The 25,764-nt window shown below is 44.7% G+C and overlaps 1 protein-coding gene across 1 annotated transcript; it reads left to right on the top strand.

Annotated features, from left to right (window-relative positions):
• The first annotated feature begins 14,140 nt into the window (after nucleotides 1-14,140).
• Nucleotides 14,141-25,212, top strand: LOC139415680 (uncharacterized). Its single transcript, XM_071163800.1, has 4 exons — nucleotides 14,141-14,176; nucleotides 22,852-23,232; nucleotides 23,365-24,285; nucleotides 25,150-25,212. The coding sequence occupies exons 1-4, from the start codon at nucleotides 14,141-14,143 to the stop codon at nucleotides 25,210-25,212; spliced, it is 1,401 nt and encodes a 466-aa protein (XP_071019901.1).
• Nucleotides 25,213-25,764: the final 552 nt, after the last annotated feature.

Below are 25,764 nucleotides of genomic sequence, written 5' to 3'. Positions count from 1 at the left end.
GCCCTAATCGTAGTGATCATTAGCATGCACAGTGCTCGCTTCCTCCAGATTAGTCTGGTTCTCCTACTGTGAAAGTTTCCAGGTACATCTGTCCTTCACTCTGCTGTTGTCTCCCGGGCACCTGACGACACGTCTCTCTCTGTCTCTGTCTGTCTCTGTCTCTGTCTCTGTCTCTCTGTCTCTCTGTCTCTGTCTCTCTCTCTATAGTCTCTCTCTCTCTCAATTCAATTCAATTCAAGGGCTTTTTTGGCATGGGAAACATGTGTTAACATTGCCAAAGCAAGTGAGGAAGATAATATATAAAGTGAATATATAAAGTGAAATAAACAATAAAAATTAACAGTAAACACTACACATCTCTCTCTATAGTCTCTCTCTCTATAGTCTCTCTCTCTCTCTCTATAGTCTCTCTCTCTCTCTCTCTCTCTCTATAGTCTCTCTCTCTGTAGTCTCTCTCTCTCTCTATAGTCTCTCTCTCTATAGTCTCTCTTTCTCTCTCTCTCTCTGGATGTGGAGTTGTTGTCTCTCTCCTCTCTATCTCTCTCTCTATCTCTCTCCTCTCTCTCTCAATGAGTCTGGATGTGGAGTTGTTGTCTCTCTCTCTGTCTCTCTCTCCTCTCTCTCTCAATGAGTCTGGATGTGGAGTTGTTGTCTCTCTCTCTGTCTCTCTCTCCTCTTTCTCCTCTCTCTCTCAATGAGTCTGGATGTGGAGTTGTTGTCTCTATTACAGGAGTGTTTATCTCAATGTTTTACGACCTACAAACAGTCCCACTCTTGGATCTGACCACAATACTCAGAATCGCAGTTAACATACACACGCCCCTACCTGGGGGACACGTTTAGCCGTGGCACACCTGAGGGGATGGATTTAAGTGTGACACATGGTTTGTTCAACCATTTTGAAAGTCTTGAAGAACACAACATGGTAGAAAGGGCTCCCGAGAGGCGCAGCGGTCTGAGGCACTGCATTTCAGTGCTAGAGTCACGACAAAACCTGGTTCGATTACTGGATGTATCACAACCGGCAGTGATTGGGAGTCACGTAGGGACTCAGCGTCGTCTGGGATTGGTCGAGGTAGACCGCCAATGTTAATAAGAATTTGTTCTAAACTGACTTGCCTGGTTAATTAAATGTTAAATACATTTTGTTTTAAGTCCAGCAAGCCTTCACTCCTAAACACAAACCACTAGCCTAAACTCCTCAACACTAACCACTAGCCTTCAATCCCTGTACACTTCTAAACACTAACCACTAGTCTCCATTCCTCAACACTAACCACTATTCTTCACTCCTCAACACTAACCACTAGCCTTCAATCCCTAATCACACCTCAACACTAACCACTAGTCTCCATTCCTCAACACTAACCACTATTCTTAACTCCTCAACACTAACCACTAGCCTTCACTCCCTAATCACACCTCAACACTAACCACTAGTCTGCATTCCTCAACACTAACCACTATTCTTAACTCCTCAACACTAACCACTAGCCTTCACTCCTCAACACTAACCACTAGCGTTCACTCCTCAACACTAACCACTAGCCTTCACTTCTCAACACTAACCACTAGCCTTCACTTCTCACCACTAACCACTAGCCTTAACTCCTCAACACTAACCACTAACCTTCCATCCTCAACACAACCCACTAGCCTTCACTCCCTATAAACTAACCACTAGCCTTCACTCCCTATGAACTAACCACTAGCCTTCACTCCTCAACACTAACCACTAGCCTTCACTCCTCAACACAAACCACTAGCCTTCACTCCCTATGCATTCCTCACCACTAACCACTAGCCTTTACTCCTCAACACTAAACACTAGCCTTCACTTCTCAACACTAACCACTAGCCTTCACTTCTCACCACTAACCACTAGCGTTCACTCCTCACCACTAACCACTAGTCTTCACTCCTCAACACTAACCATTAGCGTTCACTCCTCACACTAACCACTAGCCTTCACTCCTCAACACTAACCACTAGCGTTCACTCCTCAACACTAACCACTATCCTTCACTTCTCAACACTAACCACTAGCCTTCACTTCTCACCACTAACCACTAGCCTTCACTCCTCAACACTAACCACTAGCGTTCACTCCTCACAACTAACCACTAGTCTTCACTCCTCAACACTAACCATTAGCGTTCACTCCTCACACTAACCACTAGCCTTCACTCCTCAACACTAACCACTAGCGTTCACTCCTCACCACTAACCACTAGTCTTCACTCCTCAACACTAACCATTAGCGTTCACTCCTCATACTAACCACTAGCCTTCACTCCTCAACACTAACCACTAGCGTTCACTCCTCACCACTAACCACTAGCCTTCACTCCTCAACACAAACCACTAGCCTTCACTCCCTATGCATTCCTCACCACTAACCACTAGCCTTTACTCCTCAACACTAAACACTAGCCTTCACTTCTCAACACTAACCACTAGCCTTCACTCCTCACCACTAACCACTAGCCTTCACTCCTCAACACTAAACACTAGCCTTCACTTCTCAACACTAACCACTAGCCTTCACTTCTCACCACTAACCACTAGCCTTTACTCCTCAACACTAACCACTAGCGTTCACTCCTCACAACTAACCACTAGTCTTCACTCCTCAACACTAACCATTAGCGTTCACTCCTCACACTAACCACTAGCCTTCACTCCTCAACACTAACCACTAGCGTTCACTCCTCACCACTAACCACTATCCTTCACTTCTCAACACTAACCACTAGCATTCACTCCTCACCACTAACCACTAGTCTTCACTCCTTAACACTAACCACTAGCATTCACTCCTCACCACTAACCACTAGTCTTCACTCCTCAACACTAACCACTAGTGTTCACTCCTCACCACTAACCACTAGCCTTAACTCCTCAACACTAACCACTAGTCTTCACTCCTCAACACTATCCACTTGTCTTCACTCCTCAACACTAACCACTAGTCTTCACTCCTCAACACTAACCACTAGCGTTCCTCTGACAAGATAACTCTCTGTCTTTCTGTCCCTCTGGGGGCTTTGTTTATTGGCTCTGCTTTAAGGGCTGAATCTCTCCCTCTCTCTTTTTCTCCCTCCTTCACCCTCTATCTCCTTCCCTTTTTGTCTCTGAACCTTATCACCCTGTGGTGTCTGAGGCACAGAACAGGAATAAACAAATCTGTAAATAAATAAATAAAGTTTGGAAGGTTTTGAAGAGCGCACAGCCTGAGGGTTTTCTGCTTAATATTTCATAGAGGATGGACAGATACCATGCTAGATTAACCCGTCAGGGTGTGTACATTGGTTCGTCTCTCTCTCTACTTCTGGTGTTGGTGTTATATTTACACTGTTCTGGTGTTATGTTGAGTTCCCAACACTGTTGTGGTGTTATACTGAGGTCCCGACACTGTTCTGGTGTTATATTGAGGACCCAACCCTGTTCTGGTGTTATACTGAGGTCCCAACACTGTTCTGGTGTTATACTGAGGTCCCAACACTGTTCTGGTGTTATACTGAGGTCCCAACACTGTTCTGGTGTTATATTGACACTGATCTGTTGTTCTACTGAGGTCCCAACACTGTTGTGGTGTTATACTGAGGTCCCAATACCATTTTGGTGTTATATCGAGGTCCCAACACTTTTCTGATGTTACATTGAGGCCCCAAAACTGTTGTTGTGTTTTTTTTTTAGGTTCCAACACTGTTATGGTGTTTTTTTGAGGTGCCAACACTGTACTTGTGTTATATTGAGTTCCCAACACTGTTCTTGTCTTATATTTAGGTCCCCACACTGTTCTGGTGTGCTATTGAGGACCCAGGACTATTCTCTTGTGATATTGAGGTACCAAAACCTTTCTGGTATTATAATGAGTTCCGAACACTGTTATGTGATATATTGAGGGCCCAACACTGTTCTGGTGTTATATTGATGTTCCAACACTAATATTATGTATTATTGAGATCCCAAAACCTTTATGGGATTATAATGAGGTCTGGTGTTAAATGGAGGTCCCAACACTGTTCTGGTGTTAAATGGAGGGCCCAACACTGTTCTGGTGTTAAATGGAGGTCCCAACACTGTTCTGGTGTTAAATGGAGGGCCCAACACTGTTCTGGTGTTATATTTACACTGTTCTGGAATTACACTGCTCAAAAAAATAAAGGGAACACTTAAACAACACAATGTAACTTCAAGTCAATCACACTTCTGTGAAATCAAACTGTCCACTTAGGAAGCAACACTGATTGGCAATACATTTCACATGCTGTTGTGCGAATGGAATAGACAACAGGTGGAAATTATAGGTAAATAGCAAGACACCCCCAATAAAGGAGTGGTTCTGCAGGTGGTGACCAGGCCACTTCTAAGTTCCTATGCTTCCTGGCTGATGTTTTGATCACTTTTGAATGCTGGCGGTGCTTTCACTCTAGTGGTAGCATGAGACGGAGTCTACAACCCACACAAGTGGCTCAGGTAGTGCAGCTCATCCAGGATGTCACATCAAGGCGAGCTGTGGCATGAAGGTTTGCTGTGTCTGTCAGCGTAGTGTCCAGAGCATGGAGGCGCTACCAGGAAACAGGCCAGTACATCAGGAGACGTGGAGGAGGCCGTAGGAGGGCAACAACCAAGCAGCAGGACCGCTACCTCTGCCTTTGTGCAAGGAGGAGCAGGGGGAGCACTGCCAGAGCCCTGCAAAATGACCTCCAGCAGGCCACAAATGTGCATGTGTCTGCTCAAACGGTCAGAAACAGACTCCATGAGGGTGGTATGAGGGCCCGACGTCCACAGGTGGGGGTTGTGCTTTACAGCCCAATACCGTGCAGGATTTTCCGCGTCTGGCATTTGCCAGAGAACACCAAGATTGGCAAATTCGCCACTGGTGCCCTGTGCTCTTCACAGATGAAAGCAGGTTCACACTGAGCACGTGACAGACATGACAGAGTCTGGAGACGCCGTGGAGAACGTTCTGCTGCTTGCAACATCCTCCAGCATGACCGGTTTGGCGGTGGGTCAGTCATGGTGTGGGGTGGCATTTCTTTGGAGGGCAGCACAGCCCTCCATGTGCTCGCCAGAGGTATCCTGACTGCCATTAGGTACCGAGATGAGATCCTCAGACCCGTTGTGAGACCATATGCTGGTGTGGTTGGCCTTAGGTTCCTCAATGCTAGACCTCATGTGGCTGGAGTGTGTCAGCAGTTCCTGCAAGAGGAAGGCATTGATGCTATGGACTGGCCCGCCCGTTCCCCAGACCTGAATCCAATTGAGCACATCTGGGACATCATGTCTCGCTCCATCCACCAATGCCACGTTGCACCACAGACTGTCCAGGAGTTGGCGGATGCTTTAGTCCAGGTCTGGGAGGAGATCCCTCAGGAGACCATCCGCCACCTCATCAGGAGCATGCCCAGGCGTTGTAGGGAGGTCATACAGGCACGTGGAGGCCACACACACTACTGAGCCCCATTTTGACTTGTTTTAAGGACATTACATCAAAGTTGGATCAGCCTGTAGTGTGGTTTTCCACTTTAATTTTGAGTGTGACTCCAAATCCCGACCTCCATGGGTTGATACATTTGATTTCCATTGATCATTTTTGTGTGATTTTGTTGTCAGCACATTCAACTATGTAAAGAAAAAAGTATTTAATAAGAATATTTAATTCATTCAGATCTAGGATGTGTTATTTTAGTGTTCCCTTAATTTGATTGAGCAGTGTATATTGAGGTCCCAACACTGGGCTGGTGTTATATTGAGGTTCCAACACTGGGCTGGTGTTATATTGACACTGTTCTGGTGTTATACTGAGGTCCCAACACTGTTGTGGTGTTATATTGACACTGTTCTGGTGTTATACTGAGGTCCCAACACTGTTGTGGTGTTATATTGACACTGTTCTGGTGTTATATTGAGGTCCCAACACTGCTCTGGTGTTATATTGTTAGAAGTGTTATGTTAGAAGTCAATTAGAGGTTATAGTGATGGTGTGTAGCCTGATTGGACAGTGTGTGTCCTCTAGAGGTTATAGTGATGGTGTGTAGCCTGATTGGACAGTGTGTGTCCTCTAGAGGTTATAGTGATGGTGTGTAGCCTGATTGGACAGTGTGTGTCCTCTAGAGGTTATAGTGATGGTGTGTAGCCTGATTGGACAGTGTGTGTCCTCTAGAGGTTATAGTGATGGTGTGTAGCCTGATTGGACAGTGTCTGTCCCCACCCCTCCCTGTCCCACCCCCACGACCTCCGGATCCTAAGGACTTTAAGAGGGAGAGAATGAGACAGAATCAAGAGGGGAATCAAGAGGGAGACAGGAGAGCACAGGCAAGTTATCCCAAAACAATAACAAAAACTATGGCATGAAGGCGCAGGACAAGGCATCGACAAGGACATTATTTTTTTTTACCTTGATTTGGTGAAATTGTCCAAATTGAACAGCTGCAAAAACAGCACCCACCTCATAAGCGTCTGTGTTGGGTTCTGCAAACCAAAAGGCATTACTGAATACAATTGAGTCCAGAGGTTTGATGGAATTTCCCTTGCTCTTGGAGAAAACCTGCCACTATCCTTCAACACAATCCTCCATACAGGGAAGAAGAAAAGCATCATGTTACCTTCACAATGATCTGTGCATGGCCTAAAAGATACACCAGGCTTCTTAATGTGACCTCTACAATGATTTGTGCATGGCCTAAAAGATACACCAGGCTTCTTCTTAATGTGACCTCTACAATGATCTGTGCATGGCCTAAAAGATACACCAGGCTTCTTCTTAATGTGACCTCTACAATGATCTGTGCATGGCCTAAAAGATACACCAGGCTTCTTCTTAATGTGACCTCTACAATGATTTGTGCATGGCCTAAAAGATACACCAGGCTTCTTCTTAATGTGACCTCTACAATGATCTGTGCATGGCCTAAAAGATACACCAGGCTTCTTCTTAATGTGACCTCTACAATGATCTGTGCATGGCCTAAAAGATACACCAGGCTTCTTCTTAATGTGACCTCTACAATGATCTGTGCATGGCCTAAAAGATACACCAGGCTTCTTCTTAATGTGACCTCTACAATGATCTGTGCATGGCCTAAAAGATACACCAGGCTTCTTCTTAATGTGACCTCTACAATGATCTGTGCATGGCCTAAAAGATACACCAGGCTTCTTCTTAATGTGACCTCTACAATGATCTGTGCATGGCCTAAAAGATACACCAGGCTTCTTCTTAATGTGACCTCTACAATGATCTGTGCATGGCCTAAAAGATACACCAGGCTTCTTCTTAATGTGACCTCTACAATGATCTGTGCATGGCCTAAAAGATACACCAGGCTTCTTCTTAATGTGACCTCTACAATGATCTGTGCATGGCCTAAAAGATACACCAGGCTTCTTCTTAATGTGACCTCTACAATGATTTGTGCATGGCCTAAAAGATACACCAGGCTTCTTAATGTGACCTTTACAATGATCTGTGCATGGCCTAAAATATCCACCAGGCTTCTTAATGTGACCTCTACAATGATCTGTGCATGGCCTAAAAGATACACCAGGCTTCTTCTTAATTTGACCTCTACAATGATCTGTGCATGGCCTAAAAGATACACCAGGCTTCTTCTTAATGTGACCTCTACAATGATCTGTGCATGGCCTAAAAGATACACCAGGCTTCTTCTTAATGTGACCTCTACAATGATCTGTGCATGGCCTAAAAGATACACCAGGCTTCTTCTTAATGTGACCTCTACAATGATCTGTGCATGGCCTAAAAGATACACCAGGCTTTTCTTAATGTGACCTCTACAATGATCTGTGCATGGCCTAAAAGATACACCAGGCTTCTTCTTAATGTGACCTCTACAATGATCTGTGCATGGCCTAAAAGATACACCAGGCTTCTTAATGTGACCTTTACAATGATCTGTGCATGGCCTAAAAGATACACCAGGCTTCTTAATGTGACCTTTACAATGATCTGTGCATGGCCTAAAATATCCACCAGGCTTCTTAATGTGACCTCTACAATGATCTGTGCATGGCCTAAAAGATACACCAGGCTTCTTCTTAATTTGACCTCTACAATGATCTGTGCATGGCCTAAAAGATACACCAGGCTTCTTCTTAATGTGACCTCTACAATGATCTGTGCATGGCCTAAAATATACACCAGGCTTCTTCTTAATGTGACCTCTACAATGATCTGTGCATGGCCTAAAAGATACACCAGGCTTCTTCTTAATGTGACCTCTACAATGATCTGTGCATGGCCTAAAAGATACACCAGGCTTTTCTTAATGTGACCTCTACAATGATCTGTGCATGGCCTAAAAGATACACCAGGCTTCTTCTTAATGTGACCTCTACAATGATCTGTGCATGGCCTAAAAGATACACCAGGCTTCTTAATGTGACCTTTACAATGATCTGTGCATGGCCTAAAAGATCCACCAGGCTTCTTAATGTGACCTCTACAATGATCTGTGCATGGCCTAAAAGATACACCAGGCTTCTTCTTAATGTGACCTCTACAATGACCTGTGCATGGCCTAAAAGATACACCAGGCTTCTTCTTAATGTGACCTCTACAATGATCTGTGCATGGCCTAAAAGATACACCAGGCTTCTTCTTAATGTGACCTCTACAATGATCTGTGCATGGCCTAAAAGACACATCGTGTATCTTGACCAGTAGTTTAAGTATACATACTTTAAAGTACTTAAGTCGTTTTTCTCTACTTTACTTTTTATATGTTTGACAACTTTTAAAGAATGAAGAAAATTATGTATTTTTACCCCATACATTTTACCTGACACCCAAAATACTCGTTACATTTCAAATGCTTAGCATGACAGGAAAATGTTCCAATTCACACACATCAAGAAAACATCCCTGGTCATCCCTACTGCCTCTGATCTGGCAGACTCACTAAACACAGATGCCTAATTTGTAAATGATGTCTGAGTGCCCCTGGCACACTCTAACACAAGGAAATTGTCTGTTTAAAACCAAGGAAATTGTCTGTTTAAAACCAAGGAAATTGTCTGTTTAAAACCAAGGAAATTGTCTGTTTAAAACCAAGGAAATTGTCTGTTTAAAACCAAGGAAATTGTCTGTTTAAAACCAAGGAAATTGTGCCGTCTGGTTTGCTTAATGTAAGGAACGTGAAATGATTTTTACTTTTACTTTTGATAGCAAAGTATATTTTAGCCATTACATTTACTTATGATTCTTTAGTATATTTTAAAACCCAAAATACTTTTAGACTTTTACTCAAGTAGTATTTTACTGGGTGACTTTTACTTTTTACTTTTCTATTATTTTCTCTTATACATTTTTCTATTAAGGTATTGTAATGTCTATAAGCACGGAAATCGGCCCTGTCGGACGAGCTTGCTTTTGCGGCAGAGTCGATAGTGGACCTCGGGCTCGAAGGTTCCCTGCCGTTTCATCACAGTATTTTTACTTTTAATCAATTATGATTGGGTACTTTTTGCCACCACTGTTCTTGCCTGAGAAGGTGATCCTACAATCGGTAACAGAGCTAAATTGTCTATGTTCAGATCCACGGTCATCATTATGCTTCATCTTCACTTGTGCACTTTCCAGTTTCTCTTTTGCCATTTCACCAGTAGAGAACAGTCTATTACGAAAACTATTTACATAATAGAGTAAATTTAGTGGTGGCTCTACTCTTCCCCAGCTGTCTAGCTTTATACAGTATGCACACAGGAGAGACTTCAGGGTTTGATGAGAACAATCTAACGCACCCCGAGACTCTGCTTGTTACGCTGAAGCACTTGTACAAACATGAGAGTAATATCAGAGCCTTGGTCACTCTGAATGACCTTAGGAATGCCAAATACAGAGATGAACTGTATTCTGCCCCTGAACAAGGCAGTTAACCCACTGTTCCTAGGCCAGCCAGTTAACACACTGTTCCTAGGCCAGCCAGTTATCCCACTGTTCCTAGGCCAGCCAGTTAACCCACTGTTCCTAGGCCAGTTAACCCACTGTTCCTATGCCAGTTAACACACTGTTCCTAGGCCAGCCAGTTAACCCACTGTTCCTAGGCCAGCCAGTTAACCCACTATTCCTAGGCCAGCCAGTTAACCCACTGTTCCTAGGCCAGCCAGTTAACCCACTGTTCCTAGGCCAGCCAGTTAACCCACTGTTCCTAGGCCAGCCAGTTAACACACTTTTTTCCTAGGCCAGCCAGTTAACACACTGTTCCTAGGCCAGCCAGTTAACCCACTTTTCCTAGGCCAGCCAGTTAACCCACTGTTCCTAAGCCAGCCAGTTAACCCACTGTTCCTAGGCCAGCCAGTTAACACACTGTTCCTAGGCCAGCCAGTTAACACACTGTTCCTAGGCCAGCCAGTTAACCCACTTTTCCTAGGCCAGCCAGTTAACCCACTTTTCCTAGGCCAGCCAGTTAACCCACTGTTCCAAGGCCAGCCAGTTAACACACTGTTCCTAGGTCGTCATTGAAAATAAGAATTTTTCTTAACTGACTTGCCTATTTAAATAAAGGTAAAAATTAAAAATTAAATACAAATTAAATAAAGCTTTCACAACAGACTTAGTAGTTATTGCACGTAGTGGATAAGCAGCAGGGTACCTGGTTGTTGCTTGGCACATCACTGTAAGAAAATAGCTGCCAGACTTAGAGCGGGGAAAAGGACAACCACAGTCAATTATAAAATGTTCAAAAGGCAGACCAACGGCAGGAATAGGAAACAGAGGAACAGGTTTAATTGACTGATTTGGTTTACCAGTCAACTGGCATGTGTGACACGTTTTAATGTAAGCAGAGATGTCCCGTTTCAACCTTGGCCAGAAAAATTTACGCAAAATAGAGTAATAGGTTTTCTTAACTCTCAAATGTTCAGCAACATTATCATGGAAGATTTGTCTGGCAGAACTTAGAGGGCACTACAATCGGCATGATAGGATGTTAGGATGACCTACACAGTTTCTCCATAATGCACACACCTGTGAACTAGCATACTGTGCTGAAGCCAGTAACTTTGTGTGAACTAGAAGCCAGGAGACAACAGTATAAACTAGACCCAATCAGAGAGGGTACGCTTAGACAAGAGCCATCAGTTTATCCAGTAACAAATTATCAAACTAAGGACATTGTAAGAACAATGACAACAGGTGTAGATCTTACAGGGCAATGTTTACTTACAAGCCCTTAACCAACAATGCAGTTTTAAGAAAAGATTTACTAAAACAAGCGGTGATACAACCAGTCTGGATGCTCTCGATGGTGCAGCTGTAGAACCTTTTTTGAGGATCTGAGGACCCACACCAAATATTTTCAGTCTCCTGAGTGGGAATAGGATATGTCGTGCCCTCTTCACAACTGTCTTGGTGTGTTTGGACCATGATAGTTTGTTGGTGATGTGGACACAAGGATATCTCAAGCTGCTCCACTACAGCCCCGTCGATGAGAATGGGGGAATGCTTGGTCCTCTTTTCCTGTAGTTCACAAGCATCTCCTTTGTCTTGCATCAAGTTGTGGGAGAGAATGTTATCCTGGCACCACACTGCCAGGTCTCTGACCTCCTCCGTATATGATGTCTCATCATTTTCGGTGAGCAGGCCTACCACTATTGTGTTGTCAGCAAACTTAATGACTGTGTTGGAGTCGTGCTTGGCCATGCAGTCATGGATGAACAGGGAGTACAGGAAGGGACTGAGCACGCACCCTTGAGGGGCCCCTGTGTTGAGGATCAGCGTGGCAGATGTGTTGATACCTACCCTTACCACCTGGTGGCGGCCCATCAGGAAGTCCAGGATCCAGGTGCAGAGGGAGGTGTTTTGTCTCAGTGTCCTTAGCTTAGTGATGAGCTTTGAGGGCACCATGATTTTAAACGCTGAACTGTAGTCAATGAATAGCATAATAGAGTTTGCCAATAAATTCATTAAAAATCCACAATGTGATTTTCTGCATTCTTTTTTCTCATTTTGTCTCATAGTTGAAGTGTACCTATGATGAAAATTACAGGCCTCTCTCATCTTTTTAAGTGGGAGAACTTGCACAATTGGTGGCTGACTAAATACTTTTTTGCCCCACTGTAGGTCTGTAGCAGTTTGGTTCTAGATTGTCTCCCCCATTGAAGAGGGGGTGGCCACGGCAGCTCCCAATCTTTGGGGATCTCAGACGATACGAAAGTGAGGTTGAACAGGCTAGTAATAAGGGTTGCAACAATTTCGGCAGATCATTTTAGAAAGAGTCCAGATTGTCTTGCCCATTGTCTTGTGGGTGGTGCAGGGCTGTTGAATGGGGTAGGGGTAGCCTGGTCGAAAGCATGGCCAGCCGTAGAAAAATGCTTATTGAAATTCTCAATTATCGTGGATATAACGGTGGTGACATTGTTTCCTAGCCTCAGTGCAGTGGGCAGCTGGGAAGAGGTGCTCTTTTTCTACATGGACTTTAGAGTGTCCCAGAACTTTTGGGAGTTTGTGCTGCAGGATGCAAATGTCTGTTTGAAAAATCTAGCCTTTCCTTTCCTTACTGTCTGTGTATATTGGTTCCTAACTTCCCTGAAAAGTTGCATATTGCGTGAGCTATTTGATGCTAATGCAGTACGCCACAGGATGTTGTGCTGGTCAAGGGCAGTCAGGTCTGGTGTGACCCAAGGGCTATATCTGTTCCTGGTTCGAGATTTTTTGAATGGGGCATGCTTATTTAAGATGGTGAAGAAAGCACTTTTAAAGAATAACCAGCCATCCTCTACTGATGGGATGAGGTCAAAATCCTTCCAGGATACCCACGCCAGGTCGATTAGAAAGGCCTGCTCGCTGAAGTGTTTTAGGGAGCGTTTGACAGAGATGAGGGGTGGTCGTTTGACCGCAGACCCATTACGAATGCAGGAAATAAGGCAGTGATCGCTGAGATCCTGGTTGAAGACAGCAGAGGTTTATTAGGAGGGCAGTTTGGTTAGGATGATATCTAGGAGGGTGCCCGTGTTTACGGATTCGGAGTTGTACCTGGTAGGTTCATTGATAATTTGTGTGAGATTGAGGGCATCAAGTTTAGATTGTAGGATGTCCTGGGTGTTAAGCATGTCCCAGTTTAGGTCACCTAGCAGCACGAGCAATTCACATATGGTGTCCAGAGCACAGCTGGGGGCAGAAGGTGGTCTATAGCGAGCGGCAATGGTTAGAGACTTGTTTCTGGAAAGGTGGATTTTCAAAAGTAGAAGCTCGAACTGTTTGGGCACAGACCTGGATAACATGACAGAACTCTGCAGACTGTCTCTACAATGCCGCCCCCTTAGCACATCTGTCTTGTCGAAAAATGTTATTGTTAGGCATGGACATTTCAGGGTTTTTGGTGGTCTTCCTAAGGCAGGATTCAGACACTGCTAAGACATTCGGGTTGGCAGAGTGTGCTAACGCAGTGAATAAAACACACTTAGGGAGGAGGCTTCTAATGTTAAAATGTATGAAACCATGGCTTTTTCGGTTACAGAAGTCAACAAATGAGAGCGCCTTGGGATTTGGAGTGACGCTGGGGACTGCAGTGCCTGGATTAACCTCTACATCACCAGAGGAACAGAGGAGAAGTTGGAACGGTATGCCTAAAGGCTATAAGAACTGGTCGTCTAGTACGTTCGGAACAGAAAGTAAAAGGAGCAGGTTTCTGGGCACGGTAGAATAGATTCAAGGCATAATGTACAGACTAAGGTATGGTAGGATGTGAATACAGTGGAGGTAATCCTATGCATTGAGTGACAATGAGAGAGATATTGTCTCTAGACACATCATTTATACCAGGTGAGGTCACCTCATGTGTGGGAGGTGGAACAAAAGGGTTAACTAAGGCATATTGAGCAGGGCTAGAGGCTCTACAGTGAAAAAAGGCAATAATTACTAACCAAAAGAGCAATAGACAAGGCATACTGACATTAGGGAGTAAGGGAGCATGCGAAGCCGAGTGATCATAGGGGTCCAGTGAGTAGCTCGAAAGGCCAGAGACACGGAAATTCAGACAGCTAGCGGGCCGGGATAGCAAGCTAGCAGAAGGGCCTTAGAGGGACGTCATGACGATCTGTGGATCTGTTGGGTCTGTATGCAAATTGGAATGGGTCAAGGGTTTCTGGGATAACGGTATTGATGTGAGCCATGACCAGCCTGTCAAAGTACTTCACGGCTACAGACGTGAGTGCTACGGGTTGGTAGTCATTTAGGCAGGTTACCTTGATGTTCTAGGGCACAGGGACTGTGGTTGTCTGCTTGACATATGTTGATATTACATTCTCGGTCAGGGAGAGGTTGAAAATGTAATTGAAGACAATTGCCAGTTGGTCAGTGCATGCTCCGAGTACACGTCCTGGTAATCTGTCTGGCCCTGCGGCCTTGTGAATGTTCACTTGTTTAAAGGTCTTACTCACATCGGCTACGGAGAGCGTGATCACACAGTTGTCTGTTACAGCTGTGGCTCTCATGCATGCTTCAGTGTTGCTTGCCTCGAAGTGAGCATATAAGTTATATTTAGCTCGTCTGGTAGGCTCATGTCACTGGGTAGCTCTCGGCTGTGCTTCCCTTTCTAATCCGTAAAATTTTGCAAGCCCTGCCGCTTCCAACGAGCATCAAGAGGCCTATTCAGCATTAAGTCGGTCTATGAAACAGTGTAAATGTTAAAAACCTACGAGTTGGTCCCAGAGGCATATAGACAGATGACAAGCAAATATACATATAATTTCACGTAATTTAGTCTCAGTTTAATCATTGGTGCTCTGCCTCAGAGGTAGATGCACTTGAGGAATTGTCTAATTTGACGACCCTCCCACTCTGTCTGTCGTATTCTCTCTTTGTTGTTTCCTTATTAGGATGCTGGTGGGCGGAGTTGGGAGGGTCGTCAGCTACATGGGAAACACCTGGGCCAGGTGTCTCCCAGGATAAATAGACCTCTTCCACATTCATGGAGGAGACTCTCCATGCAGACACCTTTATAGATTGTGTTGTGTTTCTTGGTGGTTTTTTGGTTGTTTGCTTTAGCATCTTTCAACACCCTGCATTATCACATTCATGCATGCAAAACACTCACTTACACTACTGATTACTGATTACACACACCATTGTATATTATACTTAGTTACTTATTTAATAAATACATAATTTGTTACTCCTTATCTCCACGTTGTCTCCCTTTTGTTACGGGCTTTGAGCCGGTTCGTTCCCCTCCCCCGAAATCTTTGAAGGTTCAGAGCAGATACATGTTTTCCTCAGGTTGGCGAATCCATGGTCTCCACCACACTAGAGAGAGAACCACATGACTGATCTCCACCACACTAGAGAGAACACAATATAGACCAACACACAGGGGAGAAATGCTGCTTCCTTCCAGCATCCACCAAACCTGCTTCTTACAAAAAATATCTGGAAACAAATTATGGTTGACACTTTGGCTTTAACAAATTCTGCCAAACAAATAGTACCTCATTGCATTTTAAGTTTAGCACAGCCGATTCCAATGACTCCCCCTCCATGCTGACTATACACAAAACAGGGAGTCCAAATGCAAACAAAACAAATGTGCCAAATTTACAAATAACATACTACCATAACTACCATATAAACAACATCTCCAATTGGACGAGTCCCCACTGTGTTACAACCTGTCTTATAGTTTGTAACAACAAAGTCAGACCACGCATGACGTAAATGTAACAAGGAATGCATTTAGTAAACAAAATAATAATAAATACAAACATATAACATAAGCTGTGGATGTCTGTAGGATCAGTAGTATATGCAGTATGTGGATGAGAGGAGAGACTGTCTGGTGAAAACCAACCAACAACCAAAAGGTGGAGGAAGCCAGCCTGCCAGTCAGGGAAGAGAGAGAGTGTTGGCTGATGTGGCCACCCTTTATAGCCTGCAGGCCAAGCCTGTCCAGGTGTGTCAAACCAGCTGATGATCCTCCCAGCCTCCTGCAAGAAGCAGACTACCAAACAGGAAATCCCAGCAGACAGAGTGGGAAGAACGTTAAAATAAGCAACTTCAGATGTTTGAATATTAAATTATTCGTGATGGGATGAAATGTGATTTTAGCTTCTAAAATGTGAGGATTGGGTTTTCATGAGTGAATTAGGCCCAACTCAGTGGCCCGCCCACGTGAAGAGACATAGGTTGTAAACTATGAAACACACCCCTTTTTTTCCCTCCACTATATAAGCCCTTGACGAAAATGTAACCTCCTCTTCCGAGGATGTGAGGACGACGGTCCAATGTCAGAATGGTTCAGATAATAACTACAGAACGAAGCCAACATCAGCGTGAGCTTTGGTTGCAAATGGTATGAACTTTGAACTCTTATTCACTACAGAAGTGATACCTCCTAGCCGTTGAGTTAGCAACAGCAGCTGCAAACGCAGGTTAGGAAGGAACAGACAGAGTATCCCGTCTACCACACAAAGACATTACTACAACGTATCCAATTGACCACCAGAGATATTCTTCAAAGGACAAAGGACTCGGTTTGGCAACACGGCCTTCCATCTACTACCAAACCTACCAAAGAGCAGCTCAGAGTAAATATTTATTGCATTTTCCTTTTCCAAATGGGCGGTAATTTAGAATGCATTAGATACTGTATTTACGATAGCATAGCTTTGCCCTTTGTTCCTCAGTCTTCCCGCTCTTTCACTCAAACCCAGCCCTTTTCTTTTGTGTAACAAGCTGTCATGTCTGTTCCGCCCGCCAGGGACATTTTCCTTTATGACATAATTTGTAATCAAGTTATGATTAATTATGTTGTATGTGTAATTCTGTGTGATTAGTTAAGTATTTAGTAAATAAATAATTAAACCCAATTTTGTATTGCTGATTCAACTTGTTAGCCAGGGTTCGTGCAGATAACCAAGAATGTACAACTTTCAGATGAGACTGCATTAAGGTGAGGATTAACATTGGCTGCTATTGATGTAAAATATTACTAGGTCTTTAAGAGTTTATTCTGAAGATAACAGCTCTATAAATATTATTTTGTGGTGCCCCGACTCTCTAGTTAATTACATTTACATGATTAGCTCAATCAGGTAATATTAATTACGGAGAAATTATTTTATAGTATAGCATTTCATATCACTTAATCTGGCATAGCCCAAGACACGACAAGTGTATATTTGACCTTGTGTTTTAGATTATTGTCCTGCTGAAGGGTGAATTAATTTCCTTGTGTCTGTTGGAAAGCAGACTGAACCAGGTTTTCCTCTAGGATTTTGCCTGTGCTAAGTTCTATTGTTTCTTTTTTATTCTGAAAAACTCCCCAGTCCGTAAACAATTATAACCAGACCCAGAACATGATGCAACCACCACCAGGCATTAAAATATAGAGAGCGCTACTCAGTAATGTGTTTTGTTGGATTTGCCCCAAACAAAGCACTTTGTATTCAGGATAAAAAGTTAATTGCTTTGCCACATGTTTTGCTGTTGTCACAGCATATGGAGGAGACCAAGGCGCAGCGTTGTAAGCGAACATATTTATTTAATGAAATAAAGAACGAACACTGAACAAAACTAACAAAACTACAAAATGAACCGTGAAGCTAATATGGCTAGTGCAGACAGGCAACTAAACATAGAATATGAACCCACAAAATAACCAAGGAATATGGCTACCTAAATATGGTCCCCAATCAGAGACAATGGGAACCAATTATTTTTTTTATTTTTTTTATTTCACCTTTATTTAACCAGGTAGGCTAGTTGAGAACAAGTTCTCATTTGCAACTGCGACCTGGCCAAGATAAGGCATAGCAGTGTGAACAGACAACACAGAGTTACACATGGAGTAAACAATTAACAAGTCAATAACACAGTAGAAAAAAGGGGAGTCTATATACATTGTGTGCAAAAGGCATGAGAAGGTAGGCAAATAATTACAATTATGCAGATTAACACTGGAGTGATAAATGATCAGATGGTTATGTACAGGTAGAGATATTGGTGTGCAAAAGAGCAGAAAAATAAATAAATAAAAACAGTATGGGGATGAGGTAGGTGAAAATGGGTGGGCTATTTACCAATAGACTATGTACAGCTGCAGCGATCAGTTAGCTGCTCAGATAGCAGATGTTTGAAGTTGGTGAGGGAGATAAAATTCTCCAACTTCAGCGATTTTTGCAATTCGTTCCAGTCACAGGCAGCAGAGAACTGGAACAAAAGGCGGCCAAATGAGGTGTTGGCTTTAGGGATGATCAGTGAGATACACCTGCTGGAGCGCATGCTACGGATGGGTGTTGCCATCGTAACCAGTGAACTGAGATAAGGCGGAGCTTTACCTAGCATGGACTTGTAGATGACCTGGAGCCAGTGGGTCTGGCGACGAATATGTAGCGAGGGCCAGCCGACTAGAGCATACAAGTCGCAGTGGTGGGTGGTATAAGGTGCTTTAGTGACAAAACGGATGGCACTGTGATAAACTGCATCCAGTTTGCTGAGTAGAGTGTTGGAAGCAATTTTGTAGATGACATCGCCGAAGTCGAGGATCGGTAGGATAGTCAGTTTTACTAGGGTAAGTTTGGCGGCGTGACTGAAGGAGGCTTTGTTGCGGAATAGAAAGCCGACTCTTGATTTGATTTTCGATTGGAGATGTTTGATATGGGTCTGGAAGGAGAGTTTAGAGTCTAGCCAGACACCTAGGTACTTATAGATGTCCACATATTCAAGGTCGGAACCATCCAGGGTGGTGATGCTGGTCAGGCGTGCGGGTGCAGGCAGCGAACGGTTGAAAAGCATGCATTTGGTTTTACTAGCGTTTAAGAGCAGTTGGAGGCCACGGAAGGAGTGCTGTTTGGCATTGAAGCTCGTTTGGAGGTTAGATAGCACAGTGTCCAAGGACGGGCCGGAAGTATATAGAATGGTGTCGTCTGCGTAGAGGTGGGTCAGGGAATCGCCCGCAGCATGAGAAACATCATTGATATATACAGAGAAAAGAGTCGGCCCGAGAATTGAACCCTGTGGCACCCCCATAGAGACTGTCAGAGGACCGGACAGCATGCCCTCCGATTTGACACACTGAACTCTGTCTGCAAAGTAATTGGTGAACCAGGCAAGGCAGTCATCCGAAAAACCGAGGCTACTGAGTCTGCCGATAAGAATACGGTGATTGACAGAGTCGAAAGCCTTGGCAAGGTCTATGAAGACGGCTGCACAGTACTGTCTTTTATCGATGGCGGTTATGATATCGTTTAGTACCTTGAGCGTGGCTGAGGTACACCCGTGACCGGCTCGGAAGCCAGATTGCACAGCGGAGAAGGTACGGTGGGATTCGAGATGGTCAGTGACCTGTTTGTTCACTTGGCTTTCGAAGACCTTAGATAGGCAGGGCAGGATGGATATAGGTCTGTAACAGTTTGGGTCCAGGGTGTCGCCCCCTTTGAAGAGGGGGATGACTGCGGCAGCTTTCCAATCCTTGGGGATCTCAGACGATATGAAAGAGAGGTTGAACAGGCTGGTAATAGGGGTTGCGACAATGGCGGCGGATAGTTTCAGGAATAGAGGGTCCAGATTGTCAAGCCCAGCTGATTTGTACGGGTCCAGGTTTTGCAGCTCTTTCAGAACATCTGCTATCTGGATTTGGGTAAAAGAGAACCTGGAGAGGCTTGGGCGAGTAGCTGCGAGGTGGGGGGGCTGTTGGCCGAGGTTGGAGTAGCCAGGCGGAAGGCATGGCCAGCCGTTGAGAAATGCTTGTTGAAGTTTTCGATAATCATGGATTTATCGGTGGTGACCATGTTACCTAGCCTCAGTGCAGTGGGCAGCTTGTTCTCCATGGACTTCACAGTGTCCCAGAACTTTTTGGAGTTGGAGCTACAGGATGCAAACTTCTGCCTGAAGAAGTTGGCTTTAGCTTTCCTGACTGACTGTGTGTATTGGTTCCTGACTTCCCTGAACAGTTGCATATCGCGGGGACTATTCGATGTTATTGCAGTCCGCCACAGGATGTTTTTGTGCTGGTCGAGGGCAGTCAGGTCTGGAGTGAACCAAGGGCTACATCTGTTCTTAGTTCTGCATTTTTTGAACGGAGCATGCTTATCTTAAATGGTGAGGAAGTTACTTTTAAAGAAAGACCAGGCATCCTCAACTGACGGGATGAGGTCAATGTCCTTCCAGGATACCCGGGCCAGGTCGATTAGAAAGGCCTGCTCACAGAAGTGTTTTAGGGAGCGTTTGACAGTGATGAGGGGTGGTCGTTTGACTGCGGCTCCGTAGCGGATACAGGCAATGAGGCAGTGATCGCTGAGATCCTGGTTGAAGACAGCGGAGGTGTATTTGGAGGGCCAGTTGGTCAGGATGACGTCTATGAGGGTGCCCTTGTTTACAGAGTTAGGGTTGTACCTGGTGGGTTCCTTGATGATTTGAGTGAGATTGAGGGCATCTAGCTTAGATTGTAGGACTGCCGGGGTGTTAAGCATATCCCAGTTTAGGTCACCTAACAGAACAAACTCTGAAGCTAGATGGGGGGCGATCAATTCACAAATGGTGTCCAGGGCACAGCTGGGAGCTGAGGGGGGTCGGTAGCAGGCGGCAACAGTGAGAGACTTATTTCTGGAGAGAGTAATTTTCAAAATTAGTAGTTCGAACTGTTTGGGTATGGACCTGGAAAGTATGACATTACTTTGCAGGCTATCTCTGCAGTAGACTGCAACTCCTCCCCCTTTGGCAGTTCTATCTTGACGGAAGATGTTATAGTTGGGTATGGAAATCTCAGAATTTTTGGTGGCCTTCCTGAGCCAGGATTCAGACACGGCAAGGACATCAGGGTTAGCAGAGTGTGCTAGAGCAGTGAGTAAGACAAACTTAGGGAGGAGGCTTCTGATGTTGACATGCATGAAAGCAAGGCTTTTTCGATCACAGAAGTCAACAAATGAGGGTGCCTGGGGACATGCAGGGCCTGGGTTTACCTCCACATCACCCGCGGAACAGAGAAGGAGTAGTATGAGGGTGCGGCTGAAGGCTATCAAAACTGGTCGCCTAGGGCGTTGGGGACAGAGAATAAGAGGAGCAGGTTTCTGGGCATGGTAGAATATATTCAGGGCATAATGCACAAACAGGGGTATGGTGGGGTGCGGGTACAGCGGAGGTAAGCCCAGGCACTGGGTGATGATGAGAGAGGTTGTATCTCTGGACATGCTGGTTGTAATGGGTGAGGTCACCGCATGTGTGGGGGGTGGGACAAAGGAGGTATCAGGGGTATAAAGAGTGGAACTAGGGGCTCCATTGTAAACTAAAACAATGATAACTAACCTGCACAACAGTATACAAGGCATATTGACATTTGAGAGAGACATACAGTGAGGCATACAGTAATCACAGGTGTTGAATCGGGAGAGCTAGCTAAAACAGTAGGTGAGACAACAACAGCAGGTAGAATGGCGATTGACTAGGCAGAGGGGGGGTCGGATTAACTACACACAGTGTAATTAATAACGTCACCATGCTCAAAGGAATATTCAATGTCTTCTATTTTATATTTTACCCATCTACCAATAGGTGCCCTTCTTTGTGAGGCATTGGAAAACCTCCCTGGTCTTTGTGGTTGAATCTGTATTTGAAATTCACTGTTCGACTGAGTGACCTTACAGATAATTGTTTGTGTTGGGGGTACAGAGATGAGGTAGTCATTCAGAGTAAACACAGAGTGAGTCCAGGCAACTTATTATGTGACTTGGTAGGCAAATGTTTTCTTCTGAACTTATGTAGATGTTCCATAACAAAGGGGTTTAAAACGTATTGATACGGTGATCTGGACTGATGACTGAATATAGTGATCTGGACTGATGACTGAATATAGTGATCTGGACTGATGACTGAATATAGTGATCTGGACTGATGACTGAATATAGTGATCTGGACTGATGACTGAATATAGTGATCTGGACTGATGACTGAATATAGTGATCTGTAATGATGACTGAATATATTGATCTGGAATGATGATTGAATATAGTGCTGTGTTATGATGACTAAATATAGTTATCTGTAATGATGACTGAATATAGTGATCTGGACTGATGACTGAATATAGTGATCTGGACTGATGACTGAATATAGTGATCTGGACTGATGACTGAATATAGTGATCTGGACTGATGACTGAATATAGTGATCTGGACTGATGACTGAATATAGTGATCTGGACTGATGACTGAATATAGTGATCTGGACTGATGACTGAATATAGTGATCTGGACTGATGACTGAATATAGTGATCTGGACTGATGACTGAATATAGTGATCTGTAATGATGACTGAATATATTGATCTGGAATGATGATTGAATATAGTGCTGTGTTATGATGACTAAATATAGTTATCTGTAATGATGACTGAATATAGTGATCTGGACTGATGACTGAATATAGTGATCTGGACTGATGACTGAATATAGTGATCTGGACTGATGACTGAATATAGGGATCTGTAATGATGACTGAATATAGGGATCTGTAATGATGACTGAATATATTGATCTGGAATGATGATTGAATATATTGAATATAGTTTGTGTGTTAATCTGTATGCGTGTGTGTGTGTGTGTGTGTGTGTGTGTGTGTGTGTGTGTGTGTGTGTGTGTGTGTGTGTGTGTGTGTGTGTGTGTGTGTGTGTGTGTGTGTGTGAGAGAGAGAGAGCCCGTCTGCATGCATGTGAGAACATTATAGATGCATAGTAAATCCTGTAATAGTGTTCCAGTATTCTGGGTTAAATTCCTAGGAAATCCAGTATTAATGCCATGACTACCTGTTCATGTTTCATAACACTGTGTGTGTGCTTGTTTTTATTGTTATTGGAGTCAGAGTGCAATAACCAATGTCACTTCGGGACACAGACAGTGGGAGATGGCTTCGGGACACAGACAGTGGGAGATGGCTTCGGGACACAGACAGTGGGAGATAGCTTCGGGACACAGACAGTGGGACAGAGCTTCGGGACACAGACAGTGGGACAGAGCTTCGGGACACAGACAGTGGGACAGAGCTTCGGGACACAGACAGTGGGACAGAGCTTCGGGACACAGACAGTGGGACAGAGCTTCGGGACACAGACAGTGGGAGATGGCTTCGGGACACAGACAGTGGGACAGAGCTTCGGGACACAGACAGTGGGACAGAGATTCGGGACACAGACAGTGGGAGATGGCTTCGGGACACAGACTGTGGGACAGAGCTTCGGGACACAGACAGCGGGACAGAGCTTCGGGACACAGACAGTGGGACAGAGCTTCGGGACATAGACAGTGGGACAGAGCTTCGGGACACAGACAGTAGGACAGAGCTTCGGGACACAGACAGTGGGACAGAGCTTCGGGACACAGACAGTGGGACAGACCTTCGGGACACAGACAGTGGGACAGACCTTCGGGACACAGACAGTGGGAGATGGCTTCGGGACACAGACAGTGGGACAGAGCTTCGGGACACAGACAGTGGGAGATGGCTTCGGGACACAAACAGTGGGACAGACCTTCGGGACACAGACAGTGGGACAGAGCTTCGGGACACAGACAGTGGGACAGAGCTTCGGGACACAGACACTGGGACAGAGCTTTGGGACACAGACAGTGGGAGATGGTTTCGGGACACAGACAGTGGGAGATGGCTTTGGGACACAGACATTGGGAGATGGCTTCGGGACACAGACAGTGGGAGATGGCTTCGGGACACAGACAGTGGGACAGAGCTTCGGGACACAGACAGTGGGACAGAGCTTCGGGACACAGACAGTGGGACAGACCTTCGGGACACAGACAGTGGGACAGAGCTTCGGGACACAGACAGTGGGACAGAGCTTCGGGACACAGACACTGGGACAGACCTTCGGGACACAGACAGCGGGACAGAGCTTCGGGACACAGACAGTGGGAGATGGCTTCGGGACACAGACAGTGGGACAGAGCTTCGGGACACAGACAGTGGGACAGAGATTCGGGACACAGACAGTGGGACAGAGCTTCGGGACACAGAAAGTGGGAGATGGCTTCGGGACACAGACAGTGGGACAGAGCTTCGGGACACAGACAGTGGGACAGAGCTTCGGGACACAGACAGTGGAACAGAGCTTCGGGACACAGACAGTGGGACAGAGCTTCGGGACACAGACAGTGGGACAGAGCTTCGGGACACAGACAGTGGGACAGAGCTTCGGGACACAGAAAGTGGGACAGAGCTTCAGGACACGGACAGTGGGACAGAGCTACGGGACACAGACAGTGGGACAGAGCTTCGGGACACGGACAGTGGGACAGAGCTTCGGGACACAGACAGTGGGACAGAGCTTTTGTTTATGTGTGAGTCTGTCTCTCTGTCTTTCATCTGTTCTTCACATGACAAACATACATGCTTATTTTTGTCTGTATATAATGTGTGTGTATATAATGTGTGTGTATATAATGTGTGTGTATATAATGTGTGTGTATATAATGTGTGTGTATATAATGTGTGTGTATATAATGTCTGTATATAATGTGTGTGTATATAATGTGTGTGTATATAATGTTTGTGTATATAATGTGTGTGTATATAATGTGTCTGTATATAACGGGTGTGTATATAATGTGTCTGTATATAATGTGTGTGTATATAATGTGTGTGTATATAATGTGTGTGTATATAATGTGTGTGTATATAATGTGTCTGTATATAACGGGTGTGTATATAATGTGTGTGTATATAATGTGTGTGTATATAATGTGTGTGTATATAATATGTGTGTATATAATGTGTCTGTATATAATTGTCTGTATATAACGTGTGTGTATATAATGTGTTTGTATATAATGTGTGTGTATGAATATTTAATGTTTTTGTGTGTTATTGTTCCTCCTCAGTAATAATAAAGTATTGATTAGAGTCAGTAAATGTTTTGGCCCAGCTCATGATGGTCCCTTGGTGTGTCCACTAAGTGGTGTGTGTGTATGTTTTGGCCCTGTCCCTGTGTACTAAGTGGTGTGTGTGTTGTCCCAGTCCCTGAGGACTAAGTGGTGTGTGTGTGTGTGTGTGTGTGTGTGTGTGTGTGTGTGTGTGTGTGTGTGTGTGTGTGTGTGTGTGTGTGTCGCTCATGCTACACTGATCACACAACTCAAAAACACAACGATAACAGAAACGCAGCCATCTCTCATGTCTGAGAGGACCGTTCTGGCTCGGACAAGGCTTACTTCCTTATTCTGAGGCTGTGTGAGTCTCTGGTCTGAGGTGATATTACTAAACACTAGTTTCTATCTTCTGTCTGTTTGAACAGATAAAACCTTGATATCATGTCTGTCCTAGTGCTATCTATGTACTGCATAACATTGTTTAGTTGGTTCTGTGTGCTATGTGAAGGCTAGGGCTGCAAAAATCTGGTACATTTACCAAAATTCCCTAGTTTTCCAGAAATGTAATTGGACGATTCCCGGATTTTCCTTTTATTTCTTCCCCCACCACCCCGCTCCCCACCAGTAGCAGACTGGCCACGGAGAGCACCGGGAGAAATCCCGGTGGGCTGGTCAACCTCTGGGCCGGTGGCCCGCCTGCCTTATACGTTTTTTACTACTAATAAAAACGTTGTCAGAAAGTTGAGCGACACAGGCCACCCCCCCCCCTTTCCCCCGGGCCCGTTCGTCTATTCCAAACGAACGTCTTTGCAACACTTAGCCCCGCCCCCTTTGTCTCACACACACACACACACACACACACACACACACACACACACACACACACACACTGACAGCTCCAAAACTAGCTACAATAAAACATGAAAAAGC

This window comes from Oncorhynchus clarkii, chromosome 8 (assembly GCF_045791955.1).
Source record: "Oncorhynchus clarkii lewisi isolate Uvic-CL-2024 chromosome 8, UVic_Ocla_1.0, whole genome shotgun sequence".
Lineage (NCBI taxonomy): Eukaryota > Metazoa > Chordata > Actinopteri > Salmoniformes > Salmonidae > Oncorhynchus > Oncorhynchus clarkii.
The sequence above is the reverse complement of the archived record's forward strand: the minus strand, read 5'-3'. Positions and strand labels throughout refer to the sequence as shown.